The 17,481-nt window shown below is 38.8% G+C and overlaps 1 protein-coding gene across 1 annotated transcript in view; it reads left to right on the top strand.

The window, feature by feature from the left end:
• Window positions 1–17,481, top strand: part of SGCD (sarcoglycan delta) — a 415,004-nt gene that overhangs the window by 186,401 nt on the left and 211,122 nt on the right. The window contains exon 3 of the mRNA XM_057730163.1: window positions 2,351–2,452. Within this exon, the coding sequence (XP_057586146.1) occupies window positions 2,351–2,452 (102 nt within the window). The remainder of the gene's footprint in view (window positions 1–2,350; window positions 2,453–17,481) is intronic.

Below are 17,481 nucleotides of genomic sequence, written 5' to 3'. Positions count from 1 at the left end.
ACAGGGATTTTTGGTTCGAAAGAAAGGTAATAACATTGTAAGGTCTGTGAGATTAAATGAAAACCTTCAAGGCCTTTTGAATTAAAATTTCATGTGAACTCATGGTATATTCCACCTAAAACGTATACAACTTATTTTCTAGCTCTGTTCACATAAACAAGAGCAAGACCAATAGCAAGGAGCACCTAAAACTATCAACTTGTGGTCTCTAAGTACCATTTCCCACTAAAATAAACTTGAGTTCTTACTAGAAATGACTGGTTCCAGGCCTGGGGCAGGACATATGTAAGATAGCCCTGGAACATCTTGTCATGCCAGAAGCAAGAGGGCTGTTAAAAAACTACTGGGTCATAATAAAAGGACTTGAAGAGGCCTCCACTGAGGAAAGAGTAGAATGGTTAGAACTTCAAAAGGAATAAAAAACTGGAATAAAACAAATCAAAATGTTCATAATGATATTTGTAAAAATAAAATCCTCATGCATCATCTTTGGAGAATGTTAGGTAACCAATTCAATATTTTGAAGATTAATCAATAAAGGAGAAAAAAATCAAACATCCATCATGTTCCTGTATAAACTATAGTTTAAGGCAAACATAGTTGATGACATGCAATTTCTCTTGATAGAATATCCCAGCTAATAAGTTAAGAAGAAATAATTATTTTTTTCACCAGTTTTAAATCTCTAGTGAAATAGTGGATCCTCTTGGCAAAGATCACCAGTGGCTGATGACATCATAGCAAAAGATTTTCAGTGCCTCCTGATAGAGCCTGTGGTAGGCAGAAAAATGCCCTCCACTCCAAAAACATCAACGTCCGAATCTCAGAGCCCATGAATATGTTACATTACATGGCAAAGGGGAATTAAGGTTATGATGGAATTATGGTTGCTAATCAGATGATCTTAAAATAGATTATCCTGGTGTGCCCAGTGAAATTTAAGGGTGCTTAAGAGTGAAAGAGGGAAGGCAGAAGATTCACTGTCAGAGTGATTGGATGTTAGAAAGATTCAACCAACCATTGCTGACTTGAAGATGGAAAGGGCCACAAGCCCAGGAATGTGGGCAGCCTCTAGGAGCCAGAAAAAGTCAAGAAATGGGTTCCGCCTTAGAGCCTCCAAAAAGGAGTGTAGAAGCCCTGCTGGCACCTAGATTTTCCTCCTTTGAGCCCTGGGGCTGACTTCTAACATACAGATAATAAATTTGCACTGTCTTAAGCCATTGAGTTTGTGGTTATTTGTGATGGTAGCAGCAGAAAACTAGCATATTCCATCCTAGGATATATTCTTTCTAGAAAACTGAGCCTGCATCTCATCAAGCTTCTTAATCTATCTACTTACAGAAAATACAGGGGACAGAGGAACACATGACATGAAATTATGGGAATGATCAGCAAAATCTAAACTATGGGAAGTGCTATTGGAAAAATGATGTTTATCAAATAAAGTATGTTTATGTGTGTGGATGTGTGAGAGAGAAGTTGACTGACTGAGGAGATTTAAGTAGATGACTTAGTATTTTACATATCGACCAATTGCATTAGGGAACTTGATTCAAACAAGCAGATATAAAGAGAGAGAAATATCGAGATTTGAACATTGACACTGCATATTTGATAATATTTAGCAATGATTTTATTTATTTATTTTTGGTGTGGTAATGGGATTCTGGTTATATTTAAACAAAGGAGGTGGGTGCAGTAGCTATAGGAGATAAGAGTAGGCATAAATTAATAACTGTTAAAGAGGAATGACAATTACATAGGTGTTTGCTATTTATCCTTTCTATTTTCATATTCTTTTGTATGTATTTTAATATTTCCATGATAAAATATGGAAAAATGTTAGTAAATAACTTGACTTAAATATTTTGTGAGCTGTAGACACCATGTCCAAAGGTTGGTTTAGATCAACAGACTGCCAGCTTGTCATTTCTACATAGTTTCAGAAATTGGATCTTTTACTTTAACCTGGGAAATCACCTTTTTCTCTTTTCCCCACTCATCTGCTTTCATTCTCTTGCCACTGCCTAGTCAGAAGGGCCTCCTTCATCTGTGCTAGTGAATGACTAGAGGGCAGTCCTTACAGTTTGCTTGTTTGGAAAATTTGCTCAATTTTCCAAGATTACGTGGAATAGATTTTCTCAGAATAAGTGAGTCAAGAGGGTAATATGCACAATCACACTGAACAGTGCCTCCTAGTATATTATGTCTTCATCTGGACGCCCCTCTCATTCCACCTTCTCCAAAAAAACAAAAGGCAATAATTTTGTTTCAAATTTTTGAAAACCTAAAGTATCTTGAAATTTGGGCTAATCCAATTTTCCATGTTATCTTTGTGCCTGTATTTCAGGATGGAATGGGAAACCTGAGAATCACAGAAAAAGGTCTAAAGCTAGAAGGAGACTCAGAATTCTTGCAACCTCTCTACGCCAAAGAAATCCAGTCCCGACCAGTAAGTTTCTGTTGCAAGAAAAAGAAATTGTTGTTTCTCTGTCTAAATCTGGGGAAAATTATCTTGCTGTTGGCTGACTATAGAAGGTTTGAGAAAGGGGTGGTAATGCAGGTAGTGAGATGCATTAGAATCTGAAATCTTGAGTGTAATCACTGCCGTGGTACTGTAAGCAAATGAGATGACCTCTCTGAGCCTCTTTTCATCCCTGCCAAATAGAGGGTGATAACCTTTATTAACAAACTTCCTAGATTGTGCTGCAAAGAAAACAAAAAAATAAATGCAGTAATGTCTTAACTACTATACAAATCTGAGAAAGTCTGGCTATTGCTTTTAATTGTCAAGTATTTCAAAGACATCTTTAGAAATAGTCTTAAAGAACTAGAATTTTATTTTTTATGAAGAATTTGGACAATGGAGCCAAGGTTGATTAGAATCAATTTAATATATTAACAACTATGCTCAGAAATGGTATTTAAATGATCACACTAGAGTATGTGCTCCGTCCCATGCACTTTGCTGCTTTGACGAATTATCATTATCTAATGTAATTCACAGATTAGTCCACTGGGGTGGTGATTATTGTTGCCTTCATTTTACAAATTAAAGAAGTGAGGCTTGAAGAAGTAGTTTGTCCAAAGCCATGTTCTTACGAAGCAGTAGAGCAAGGATTTCAACTCAGGAAATCCAGTTCTAAAGCTTCTGTTAACCACAGTCTCCTACCAAAGCTCTTTCTCTCATTCTTTTTTTTTTTTTTTTCCAAAGTCATGATGGAAGTGATTCGTAGATACCTGGATTTTATTAACCAGTATTATCAAAATTAATTTTTGTGTTTGAGTATATTTTTGAGTTGGTTGTTCTGTGGCTTTCATTTTTTGCTTTTTGGTGGGGTGGTAAAGTGTTCTGGTTGAAAAGGATTATTAATGCGTTTGCTCTGCCTGGGACTGGTTTGCGTCTACCTGTGAGCAAAGAATGACATGGAAGTTCCCCCAAAGTATCATTTGCATTGTGTGTATCAATTAATGTAATTAATGAAATTCAGCAGCTTGATGCGGTGGGTAATTTTATCTGAGTGCTTTCTAAACTAATGAATTGTATTAAACTGAGTGCAACTACTGAATTGCTAATAAGTTTACTTCTTTCTGTGTCTGGTGAAAGAGAGGGAGCCATGATGTTAAAATCAGCGAGAAGAGCAAATTAATTTAGCCATCCAATCAGTGATTATGAAATTTAACAGGGAGCCCATAGCATACTGGCTTAAAGTACCAAGAGTATTATAAACATACCCATTTTTTGTGGAAGCTGTATCCTAGAAGGAATAATTGGATGAAACTGTAGCAAGGAGGATTGGGTGACAATTCTGCATTATATTGAACAGACGGTCGATTTCAAGCATTTAAGAAATACCTATTATATGCTTTGCTCTTGATTTATATTTACTTTTCCCAGCCTAGCAAGTTAGTTAGTGAAATCATCAGTTTGAGTTACTAGATATACTATAGGTTAATGATCCTATCTGGATTAAACTAGTTTATCTCACTAATTTAAACTGGTCATTTCTCTCTAATGGTCTTGGCCCTTTTTCTGTAAAGGGCCAGAGAGTAAATATTTTCAGCTTTACTTTTCTTCTTTTTGAAATTCTTTAAAAATGTAAAAACGATTTTTATCTCAAGGGCACAGAAAAATAGGCTGCAGGCTGTAGTTTGCTCACCTCTCTAAGCTATATTAGTGATATTTCCATAAATGTGTAAATGCTCTGGCTAGATTTCATATGGTACAAGAGAGCAGATTTTAAGATCATGGGTAGAATTGTTGATATGTGTTAAGTAAAATATCCTGAAATAAATTTCCTTGGTGGAGAATTAGAGTCGTATAAAGAGATTGAGACGTGTCTTAGAAGACATGAAAAAGGGTACCTGGTATATCTCTTAGGCCCATAAGCAGGAATTGAACTCTTAGCAAATATGTCAGCCATCCTATCTGAAAATCAATAGTCACCTGATCCCAAGTCAAAGATACACTTGATTGGAAGCTTAAAAAGTAATGATGATTGTGAAAAACTTACTTTAATATTGAAAAAGCAGTGAGTTAAATCCAATGCTTTCAAATCCTTGTTTAAAGAAAATTAAAAGGTTAAAGTTCACTATTTTTCTGTCGTTCTTCAGAAAGTATTTTTCCTAGAGAGCGGACTTGAGGACACAGGGCGGGGTTAGGGGGCGAAGGGGAAGCCAGGACAAAATGAGAGAATAGCATTGACATATGTATACTACAAAATGTAAAATAGATAGCTAGTGGGAAGCTGCTGCATAACACAGGGAGATCAACTCAAGGATGGATGATGACTTAGAGGTCTGGGATAGGGAAGGTGGGAAGGAGTCGCAGGAGGGAGGGGATATGGGGATATATGTATAAATACAGCTGATTCTCTTTGTTGTACAGCAAAAACTGGCACAGCGGTGTAAAGCAATTATATTCCAATAAAGAGCTTAAAAAATTAATAGTAAATGAGTAAAGCTTTTAGCCTTATGTGTTCTGGTAACAAAATAAATGTGTTCTGAATGAAGAAAAGAAGACATGCAGATATACATACATGATAAAAATCCATCAGAAAGTCTTGTGGCCTCTACCTGCAACATTTGCCCAGATCCATCCACTCTTCTTCATCATGTCATCCCCCCCCACCCCAGTTCAAGCCACCATCCTCTCTCACCTGCACCATTGCTATAACCTCTTCTGTCTCTGCTGCCTTTCATGCCTAGCCTCATCATCCAAATTGGAGGCAAAGCAGCCTTTACAAATATCAAGTCTCTCCACCCCTTTGCAAAGAATTCTCTGTTAACTTTAACATTACACCTAGAATAAAATCCAAACTTTTCACCAAGGCAAAAGAACAAGATTAGAAGCTAGGGATTTAGTTTATAGGGCTCTCTTTCCCTCAAACAGAGGGATTGTTTGCCAGCTGAACAAAATTGAGGTTATGGGAGCGGAAAAGGTAGAGGGAATGACTGTGAGCAGGTAACCAGTAGAACTGGCCATGCTTCTTGATACGTAGTCTCATATGATGCTTACGAGAACCTCACATGTAGTAACTTTCCATTCTCTGCTCTGGCATCTTCAGCTTACTGGTTTGTCGTTATTTTCTGATGTACCTGACCATTGCTTACATGCCACCTCTGGAAGACTCTTCTCTGTAGAATTATCTGCACTGTCACTTTGCCATAGATCACAGCTGTTTCTCTTTCATGGGGTGTCTCCTTCTGTTTTTCCCATTGAAAAGAGATCAGCATCCTGTTGAACAAGATTACTCAGCTCTTCTAAGTGAGGACAGCTAATGAAGCAACACTTGACTTCATTTTGGTTTTGTGTTTCATTGATCCCAGAGGAGCTGAGATTGGGTAAGCAATCCACACCACATTCGATACAGTATCCGATTTCATTATTGAAGGTTGAAACCTTGGTAACATCACTACACATTGATTAGTGTGATAGCAATCACTTAGGAAGATAAATTAATGAGCAAATGTTCATCTCTATAAAAACTCCCATCTGGGAATTGAATGAGAGCCCTGGGATTCTCTAGCTTTAGCTACATGGATGCATAGCTTCTAAGTGGTAAAATATCATGCCACTCAGGAAATAGACTGAAAAGAACACACACTAAATTAACTATTCTACCATCACATCCAAAGACCACCCTGCCCCTAATAATTCTACTTGAATGCATTAGCACAGAAATTTGTAAAGTTAAGGGATTTAATGCCATAAAACTCTGTATTTAAATCCCATTTCAATGTGGTAGGCATCTTTATAATTGCAAAATACAACTACAGATTTTTAACAGAAGCCACTAGTAGATCGATTGAATGCATGAGTGCTAAAGAGAACTTTCATCACAAAACATCATTTTGGATAAAAGTAGTCGATCCCTGCTTCTTCAGAGAGGCATCTTACCTTGCTTCCCATGATGCTGGAACTAGATGGTGCCTTGCATAACTTAATGTGAAGTGACAAGAGAAGGGAAACCAGCATTTATGGAGCATGCACTAAGGGCCAGGCCTACAGAAATGGGGAAGTTGCACAGTGAATTTATCTCTATCCTCCCCTTAAACTATACTTGGGGTGGGTATAGGAGTCCTAGCCCATTGCTAGGAGTTTAGAAGTTTAGGAGAGAAGGGAGTAGAAAGAAAAGTTGTAGGAGGAATACAAAAATGAGTTTAACAGAATAAAATAGAAAATTATTATATAAGGTTTAAGGGTATTTATATGTCTTTCAAACTTTTTATACTATAAAAAACTCAGTATTTTAAAATGTTCTACCTACCAAAAGCTGTGTATAGAATAATGAAATCATATGAAATTGGGGTTCTTAGAACGTTCTTAGACAATTCTTATGCTATCTCTATACCAAAAGACAGTATAACACCAGGGTCAAGCTCGTGTGCTATATCACTGGATTTGGGTGGCAACTAGTGCTAATATTTGACCAATAAGTGATCTTTGAATAGTTTTTTTTAAATAAATTTATTTATTTGCTTATTTATTTATTTACTGCCTGCATTGGATCTTCGTTGTTGCGCACGGGCTTTCTCTAGTTGTAGTGAGCAAGGGCTACTCTTTGTTGTGGTGCACGGGCTTCTCATTGCAGTGGCTTCTCTTGTTGCAGAGCACAGGCTCTAGGCGCACGCGTTTCAGTAGTTGTGGTACGCAGGCTCAATAGGTGTGGCTTAGGGGCTCTAGAGAGCAGGCTCAGTAGTTGTGACGCACAGGCTTAGTTGCTCCGCGGCATGTGGGATATTCCCGGACCAGGGATCGAACCCGTGTCCCCTGCATTGGCAGGTGGATTCTTAACCACTGCACCACCAGGGAAACCCCGACCAGTTTCTTAACTTGGCAAATCCTTATTTTCTTACCTGTGCAACTGAGAGGATATTAATATCTACATCACAGGTGGTTGTAAATGAGAAAGATAGTGTTTAAGTGCTCAGTACAGAGCTTGACATGAAGCGAGTGTTCCAGAAATGGTCATTCCCGCTCTCACCCCCACCTCTTGGTGACAACGACGTTGATGATGGCGGATGGTGATTTGATGACAAGGACGATCATTCTCACTATCTACATCATCATCGTCTAGTGCAGTCTCATCTGTTTGAACTTCCTCTGAACCAAATGGTCTTTTCATCCTCTTCTTGCATGTCTTCTTGATCATAAACTCATACACTTAACCATAAAGTCAGTGAAAATCTCTTAGGAAAACCATGTCATATTCAGTAGCTTTTAGTTTTCAGTTCTTCTTTCACTGAGTTACAATCTTCCAATGTTCAACTTTTTTTTTTCTCATTGTTCTGTTTAAAATTTTTTGCTGGCTCTGGCACTCATAGATTACTGGCAGCCTTTCTGAAAAAAAGTAGTTTCTGGTGTATGCCTTAAAATGTTTATACCCTTTGATCCAGGAATGACATTTCCACTCATTTTATGATCCCCCCTCCCCCCCAAAAAAAAGCTAACCATAATAAAATAAAGATTAATACACACATATGCCAGTGCTTTATAAACACTAGTCTGGGTGTTGATTCCTAGGAAAGCCTGAATTCCACACATAAAATGGATTTTGAAGGTATCCTATTTTGTCAATGTTTATGAAAGTTGAGAAACGGCCATACTTGTTGAAACTCTGAGCTGGTCATCCTTACCATGGATTTTTACATTTATGCTTATCATCTCTTTGTTTCATGAAATTAGTTTTAAAATTCCATTTTGATTTTAGTATGTTGCAAATTGAGACTTATTCTATCAGCCTGAATTGATAAGTCATATCTAGGCTGGAAGTTGAAAGTCCCTAAGAATTCAGTTAGATCAGTAACTTCATTTAATGTATGGGGCCCTAAGGCCCAGAAGGGAGGTTGAACTTACACAAGTTTTGCCCAGCAAAAGTCAGAACTGAAATCCAGGATTGCAGTATTTTCTTCCACATTAACACACAGCGTAAGTGGTCATTAATTTTCTCATGACACTGACACTCTTAGTACGATAGGTTGAGTTATACATGGACATTTCCGTCCTAGGGAATAACTTACTGCAAAAGCATATTAAGTTCCTGGGAGAATTCAAAAGCATTCAGAAAAGGAAACTGGAAACAACAGTGGGTAATGCAGCAGGACCAAGCTTAATGATGACTGATCTAATCACTGAGATGATATTCTCTACTTTATCAAGTTATTGTGAGAGTTAAATGAAGTAATTTAAATGACCCACCTTATAAACTATGGAGTTAACTATTGATATGAAGGCTAATGACAGAACTTGCAAACTGTATCCAGCCTAAAGGTACAGTTTATCTGTCTCACACAGTGTTTTCCTTTGAATGTGAATTTGTTTCTAATATTTAAATATCTGAAGAGTTGACCGTTTAAAAAAACTATATTTTTTGATCCTCACCAAAAATACCTTCAGAAAATCTGGCAGAGTGGTTTGATATTCATAAAGACTGGAGCTAAGTAGAAGGTGCCTCCTTGAGGTGTGTATTTATTCTCCATTGTGCCAAGGCCTCCATCAGTCATACCCCACCTGCTTAGCTTTTTTATATAATGGGCGCCTGAAGTCCCTTGAGGGTGCACAGCCCCTGGTTTATAGCATTGAGAATGTATCTATCTCATCACGCAGGAGTCCAGAAATTAGGTTTACTTCTTAGGATTCATAGTCACTCATGACTCACTGCTCCTCACTTCCTGGGTCTCTCTCTTTTGCCCCAATTTCTCCTAGTCATCTGTTTCCTGTGGCTTTTGACACAGTATACAAGCCCAGTGCAAGAGATAGCAGTCTCAAAGCTTCTGGAGGCTGAGGTCCTGGCCCATGAGGGCCATTCTCCACCCTCAGTCTTCTAGAACACGCCTCTTTTTTGTATTTCTTCCTTTAACCATGACGGACCATGACTGGGAAAGAGGCAGACAAGGGGAAGAAAGTTGAAATTTTGGATTTGGCATGAGGCAAAATAAAGTAACCTAGGATGGCAGAAAAGAACAAGCTTTGTCCAAAGAGGCTCCATTGACAATTTAGTTACAATGAGAGGAGCCGAGTCCCTGGTTAGTTTAGAAAGCAAACGAAAGCTGTGGTATCCTCTCCTCAGTAAGCAAAACAGCTTCAACTCCCAGCTGAACATACTGCACACAAAACAGTGTTTTCCATGCCACTTGCATGGAACATGAGCATCTTGCTGCCTTTAATTAAGAAGTTAACTGGACCATGAAGTATTGCCCAAGTAAATAAAAGTGATTTGTACTAAGTCAGAGGGGCACATTAGGCATCTTTGCATTTCTTAGCTCACACGTAAGTTATGGAGAGTATTAAAAATTGGAAGGGTCATCTATAAGCCCATCTGTACTGTGAAGCAGATTGCCATTCCTGAAATGTATTTGTCTTTTTACGTGCCATCATTTATTGTGGACAATAGGGTGAAGCAGCTGCTTGCTTGCTTTCTTTTTTTTTTTTTAAACCAGACACAGAAACTTTGAATAGATCAGTGCTTCATCCTTTGGTCCATTTGTTTGTTTATCCTGGGAAACAGAGATAGTTATTCAGAGGCTTCGGTTGCCTTAGAATTAAAATAGGCTGATGGGGTTTTTATTCTGTCTTTAATTTTGGAGACATTGACTGCATGTGGTTTTCTTGAGTGAAGATCATGCTGGAAATAGAAGAGTTACTGAGACTTTGGTTAGATCTTAGTTGTAACTCTATCAGCTGGAGTTTTCATAGACGAGATAGGTCCAAACTTCAAAAGCAGTTGAGAATGTCTAATTGTATTTTTTGAGGAACATTGGGCAAGTAGGGTGCCCTGAAAATTTTCTTGTCTGCTGTGGTGCCCAAAGGTCCACCATTACAATCTCATTTATTTGAAGACTCAGAAAGTTGTATTCATGTGAAACCCCTACTGCAAGTACTCCTTCCCCTCATGCACTTACACATTTCCATAAAGGATTTGAGGTATAATGACTGGAAAAAAATATGTGCTGGGACAGAGTAAGAAAAGATAGAATAAGTTAAGATCAAGAAAAATATAAATTAGAATAGGAGACAGAGGTATGGACACTTTAATAAATATAGGAGACAGGCAAGAGCATCTGTGCAGTTCCTCTTGATAAGGTTGGAGTTTAGTTATGACGTTTCCAAACAGAGAGACACAGTCACTTGGATAAAACCTTTGTCTATACCCTAAAGATTAATACAATGTCCTGAATGGGAGGAGAGTTACAGCTGGCAGTTTGGTATTCCAGAAAGTACACTAGATTCAAAGTTGGGGAATCTGGTTGCTCTTCTTGTCCTGCTGGGATCAGCACCAAGCTCTACAGCAGGTCATTCCTCTTGGCTCTCAGTGTGTCTGTGATGTAAAGAGGTTGGATATGCTCGGTGGTTTTCTACAACATTGTTTTTAAAGCCATGGAATCTTTCTGAAGTCAAATTTTAATTGGCACCCTAAATCTGGACCACATGGAAGCTGAGCTCCTGTGGTTGGGCAGGAGCTTGGACATTGCAGCCCGTTGCCCTTCCAACCCAGTCTCACTAAAGTCTCCCTTCAGCCACAGGATGCCCAGGCCCTGGCGAGGGTAGTCTATGCACCACAGTCTGAGAGCACCAGGGTGGATGAAAACCTAGCCTTGCTCCATCCAGGCCTCTGCTCAATGGCACCTCCGGATGGACAGCTTCCCTGGCCACCCATTGAAACTATATCCCTTATCTAATAGCTTTATTTTCTACATATCATGTCATATTACTTAGGTATATTAATTTCTACTTATATATCATATGTGTATATTTTTGACAATATTTATGTACTTAACCTGTTTGGTTCCCATTATTACTACATAATCTCCATGATGGCAGGGACCAAGAAAGGCAGTTGTTAAGTGATGTACAAGAACAGGCTCTGGAACACCACCTCTCTGGATTTAAATCTCAGCTCCACCAGTTACTATCCCTGTTGTCTTGAGACAATTACTTGACCTTTTCTGTGCTTCACTTTCCTCATCTGTAAAATGGACCTAATAGCAGCACTACCTCAAAAGCGTATAACAGGATCGTAAGAGTTCATTTACTTTACATAATTATGTAAAATTTATTAGGTAAATGTTTCTGTTTGTAGAATATTACTTTGAGTATAAAGCACTATGTAAAATTCCAGTACGATAATTTGTGATTATTCAAATTTGTTAGTATGATTATTTGCTTTGTTTACCACTGTTTCCTTGGTTTCCAAATAGTGCCTCTCACATAAAAGGAAACCAAACCGCTTTTGTCATTGTTTGTTTGGTTTTTTGAATAACTGACGGTTCTCTTAGGCTCCTTCAAACTCAAACATTCTCTCAGAGCCTCTCAAGGAGATAAAGACAAATTTCTTTTTTATAGGAGCTTTAGTTTGATTAAGCTTCTTTATCAGCCTCATACTAAGTATCCTGTTATGAAGAAGATGGCATGAGCAACTATGTGGTGGGACACCATGGGGGAACAGGACAGACAAGGTGAAAGAGGTAAAAGTGGTACCAAAGGTACTAAACGCCCATCATTGCCTCCTTTGCTCTTTGCGCTGCTGTAAGCCTTCATTCATGGTATCCATAGGCTAACAGAAGCTCCCAAGTGTGGAGCTGTGTGTTACAGACAGGAAAGATGCATATAACAAAATTAGCACTTTCCAGCCCTTGACATCTCTGAGCTTCTCTTGGTCACTATGGCACGTCAGCATCCTTTCACTTTTGGTTTCTGGAGCATCCCAACTGTGTGTAATGGCTGTGTGATGTGAGACTGCTTCTCGCTTATTTCATAAGTAGAATTGAAGACAGGAAAGCACAGTCTGTTGTGGTTTGGTTTATGTTCCTTAAATGGTAGGAATAAGTCCTACTTTGATTAGGTGGCATCTCACAGCCAATAATACTTGTTGAGTATTGGGAGAGCGTAATGGAGAGAGAATCTATAGCTTTAAGGAAGAAGGGCACTTTATTTAATGCATTCTTAAATGTTTTATTTTTCTTCACTCCTAAAGGCTTGGCAAAAAAAAAAAAAAAAAAGTCACAAATTATTTTCTTAATGCTTCAATCAAAACATACTCATCTACTGGAAACTCTTGTTGCACCCAGCACTTTGTAATTGCTGTGGGTGTGCTAGTCTTAATTTAAAAAACAAAACAAAACAAAAACAAACAAAAAAACTTGTTCACTGTCAAAAAACACTAATAGCTTTTCAGGAGATGTTATTTCAGAGGCTGAAAAAAAACACTTCCTTGCCATGTGAAATTATAAGCAAATACTTATTCTTTGATTTTGTGATCTCTACCAGCATCTGAGCATAGCCTTCTGACACATTGCTCTGTAAATTATTACCAGTGATGTTTTAAATGGCAGTTGCCTAAATTATGAGTGTGGAACTTTCCATCTCCATGAATGATTCTGTTTTTATCAGCAGTGATTCTGCCTCCAGGCAAATACCAAATGGTGCACAAAGTAAATGAGGCTTTTAAGACTGATAAATATTTTGAAGATGTATTTGTTGCATTTTGGAGGAAGATGAAGAAGGAGAAGTAGATGGTGATGAAAATCGCCATGTTGGAAGAATAAGACAAGCACACTACCCTGTTTCTTTCCTTGCTTAGTGTAGTGTGGTGAATTTCTCCATCTACTAAGCCACAGCTTCCATTTTGTAACATCAGAATCATGGAAATAAAACGTGTCACCTCTCTACAGTAACAGACAAGTACAGACGGTACAATGATTGCAGTTGTCTACTATCAAGCTGTGTAGATTTGTTTTCGGCCTCCGTTAAGGCTCAGGCGGTTACATTAACAAATGAGAGGCATTTTATGGGAAGATGAATTATCCTTAGGTAGTAGCTCATTAATAGATGAGAAATGGAGCTGGCTTTAAGTTGTTAATGCATGAATAGTCGTATCACTGGACGGATATATAGTCCCCATGTTTATTTCTGACTTTAGTTGTTACCAAAGCAAGCTTTTTCATTTATTTCATAGCAGTCGATTTTTTTGGACTGGTCTTACAGTGTGTGTTTCCTGAGATGTGCAATGTACTCCCATGCTGTCTGTGGTTGCCACAGAGAGTTTGCTAAATCACATAGTGTTTCTTTGACCATATCTTAGCAGCACTCTGGTTAGGGAGGTACAGAGAGAAGTTTAATGAAAAGAATACACAACGTGACTACATTACAACCAAGTTAGTATAAAGAGATGCCAATGCCAGCCCAGTTTTGGATTGTATAGGAGATGGTTGCCCGCTCTTGGTGGGTTAAGGGCAGCAGGGACTGTTTCTATTAGGGTTCCTTCTGCCCCAGCTCGACACAGGGCTCAGGATCCTGCAGGACCCAGCAGCATTGATTTATGGTAATGTTTACATGGTTTTGATTTTGAAACTTGGCCCTTATGGCCAAAAGTGCATTTGTTTTTAAAACTACCCTTGAAAAGTCCTTATATCACCACAAAGTTTAGTGTCTGTGGCTTTACATGCGCAACCTTGTAGAGTAAATATAACGGTCAGGGGAACCGGTGAGGTTCGGCGGGGGAGAGGAAGAAAAGATGCTCTGCAGATGCCTGGATCATTCTGTTCTGGAGATAACTAGCAAATTGCAGCCAGGAAATGGGGAATGCTTAGAAAACAAAGTGTTGCTAAGTGCCTGTAGGGTTAGGCAGTTCTAATACTGAGTATCTTTAAATTAAAGGATTTGCTGTTGTGGAGGTTAAGTGAACTAATAGGTTTTAAATCACCTAACAGAGAGCCTTGCCCAAAGGAATTGCTTAGAAATATTTGCTGAATTTGACTCTAAATAATAGGAGATTAGACCCTCATGTTATAATAACTAATAGCCAAAGTTCTCATGTAAAATTATCTCATTCATTCCTTGGAGTATCACTAGAAAGGACCTATCATTTTGATTTTACATTTAGAGATGAGCAGTCAGAGAGCAGGGTTAGAAAGAAACATGCGTGTAATATTCCAGCTCACATTTACTCTAACACACACATTCTTAACCGGAATGCTGTATTCTCTCGGGACAGTAGACAGTACTTATGTGTTGGCCTGTGCTGTTTGTCTAACTTGCTTTCCCTGCAACCCGGAGAAACATGTAGAGCCCTTACTGGTTTCATGAAGAGAGCATCTTACTTCCTGTTTTTGCCAGTCGCTGGTTCTCTGGCCCTTCCCCTCCCTCCTACAGATGGCCTCCATTCTGTAGTTCCATAGACCTCACGCAGCTTCCTGTACAGGCCAATTTTTCCCCATTCCAACCACAGAGCCCCTAAACTGTACCATCTCCCACTACACCATTACTTCTCTCTGGTCATGCCTTCTGTTAGAATTGTCTTACAGTATCTTTTTGAAAATAATCAAAGATCCATGTGCTCAGGAAGTCTGAATCCAGAAAACTATATTCCAGAGATCTTAGGTTCTGCACTAGGATTTTGTCCAGAACCTCAGACTACAAGCTGCTGTTTCCTCATTATCAGCCCACCAAAGTGGAGCTAATATGAAGTAATAAAAACCTATGGAAACACCAAATTTCCAAAGACCTGGCCTTTGTTAACTCTGGTTCTTTATCTGCAACTGCAGAACATGGAAAATATGAGTGACTATTTTCTTAATTCTTCCAGTTCTCCAAATATCCAGTACCATCCTAGATTCATAAAAAAGTTAACTCGTTATGTATAATGTATGCCTTAGGGCATCAGGACTTAATTACCTCTGGAAACCCCTTTGAAGAGAAGATTCTGTCTTCTTCATTCTAAATTCAGCTTCTTTTACAAGTTCTTTAAATATCTTATGTACAAGATCCCACTACCATTCTTATTCCTTGAATTGTTTTTTCATTTCTTAACAACTGAGACTGACATATTTGCAATATAGTTAAAAATACAGTAACACCCATAATGCACTAAGTCTTCTTGGATAAAATTTTCTTCCTCTTTTAAGATGAACACTTTTCTTTCATCTCCTTCAGATATCATGGTGATAGGTGTGCATGTCATTCAGTGTAACACTATTAATTTGTGTGTTTTCTTGGTCCAGTAGTCATTAATGGCAGCCTAGGGAATAGCTGAATGTTTTCCTGATCATTTGTATAATTTATAATTGAATGCAGACACTATATTTGGACACCATCTATATGCCCATCATTCTGGGGTTTTTTTACAGTAAAGATTTATATGATGAGCTTATCTGGTCCTACCCAACTCTATCAAGCCAGCAGATGTGCCCTGCCTGTGCAGCCAGCAGGGCACAAAAGTAGAACCCTAACTTTTTCATGTGTTCTCAGTCTTAGTGTAACACTGCTTGCCCCAGCCCACCCCCTCCTCCATTTTCTAACCTGTTCCCTCCCTTCCTCACTTCTGAATCAGCCTTCTTCATGTGGCCTTGTCCTAAGCCAGTTCATTACCCTCGGTTCTGCTTTTCCAACTTTGATGTGTGCTTTCTCCCTTGACTGTGGGGTGAGTTCTCCCTGTTTGACCATCTAGCCTTTAGCTATCCTACCTGGTGCTCTCTTGTCCCCATATGAAAAAGCTCTCTCTAAATATCTGCATTCCCATGGAAAGACTTGCATCAGGGTGATTATGAAGGCAACATAGCATAGTAGAAAAGTACCCAGGAACTTTCCTGGTGGTCCAGTGGTTAAGACTCTGCACTCCCAATGCGGGGGGCACGGGTTTGATCCCTGGTCGGGAAACTAGGATCCCGTATCCCACATGGCATGGCCAAAAAAAAAAAAAGTATCCATGATTTAGAATCAGACTAAAACTGGGCTTAAAGCCTGGCTCTGCTACTCACTAGATTTGTGACTTGGGCCATGTTACTTGATGTCTCAAACTTTAATTCCTCTATATATAATCTGGGGTAGCCAATAGCATCATAAAGTTGTTTTGAAAATTAAATGAGAAAACGTACGGTTACACAGTGTGCCTAGAACAGTGCCTGGCATTTAGCTCCTATCCATGGGCACTATTGTAATTGAGGGCTTCGTGGCAGAATAAACCTAGAGACCAGTCTTGAAGAATTCATAGTTTGGGCAACACTGTGTCACTGAAAATATAAATAAGGTTTCTTACATTCATCTCCATTTATTAACTCCAGTTACGTTGGTTAGATGGCTGATTTTGAATCCTACCAAAATTGCACCTTCTGAGCCAAAGCAAATGGAAAGAGAAATCTCTTTTTCCCAGAAGCCAAAAACCATTTCGCAAGAGGTGTCATTTCATACCACGCAAGCAAATGCCGCTGTGATAGTTTCATTGGAGGAGGTTCAGAACATCACACACCAGCGTTAGCCTTAAAGAATGATACTGGGGCTGTTCCCTCTTGGTCCATGGGGTGTGCCCACAAGGAAAACAGAAACAAAAGCAAAGGTAGGTAGCCCCACTTGGCACAGTTGATTGACTTTAATAGGTCCTGATTATGCTGCCCATATTCCATGAAATTAAAAAGCTTACAAATGTTATGAGCCATTACCCTTCCATTTAAGGGAGCTTATGACATGTTAGTAACATTTAATGAAATTCTTTTCAAAATGCCATCGGCAGACTGAGTGAGATTCCGTGTTAAAATTCAAATTGAAGAATTGTTGGAAAAAGTTTGTTCTGTACCTGCCTGTCTTTGGCATAGTGTGTGGAACCCACCTCAAGGCCGGAAGTTTCTCTTCGGAGGTGATTTGCAGGTATCAAGGAGGATTTCTGCTTTGACCCCGAGAGTGTTTTCCAGTTTACGAAGCGATTACAAAAACTGCCGTGTTTGTGTTGGTGCTTACAGTGGCAGTGCAGAATAGCCTGCGTTTGTACACATTGACACATCTTAAGAACTTTAGTCCTTGCTATTCAACTGTCATATATTTGTTGAAGATCTAAAACATTCTAGCAAATAAGCAGAATATTATTGCCTACCCTGTCTTCAGAGAGCTCTTACACTATAATTTGGGAGTTAAGACTTTGTGCAAAAAGACAATTAAAGCATAGGAAATGAGACGATTGAATCCGAGATTATGTGGTGCTGATTATTTAT

Source organism: Hippopotamus amphibius, chromosome 1, assembly GCF_030028045.1.
Source record: "Hippopotamus amphibius kiboko isolate mHipAmp2 chromosome 1, mHipAmp2.hap2, whole genome shotgun sequence".
In the NCBI taxonomy this organism is placed as follows: domain Eukaryota; kingdom Metazoa; phylum Chordata; class Mammalia; order Artiodactyla; family Hippopotamidae; genus Hippopotamus; species Hippopotamus amphibius.
The sequence above is the reverse complement of the archived record's forward strand: the minus strand, read 5'-3'. Positions and strand labels throughout refer to the sequence as shown.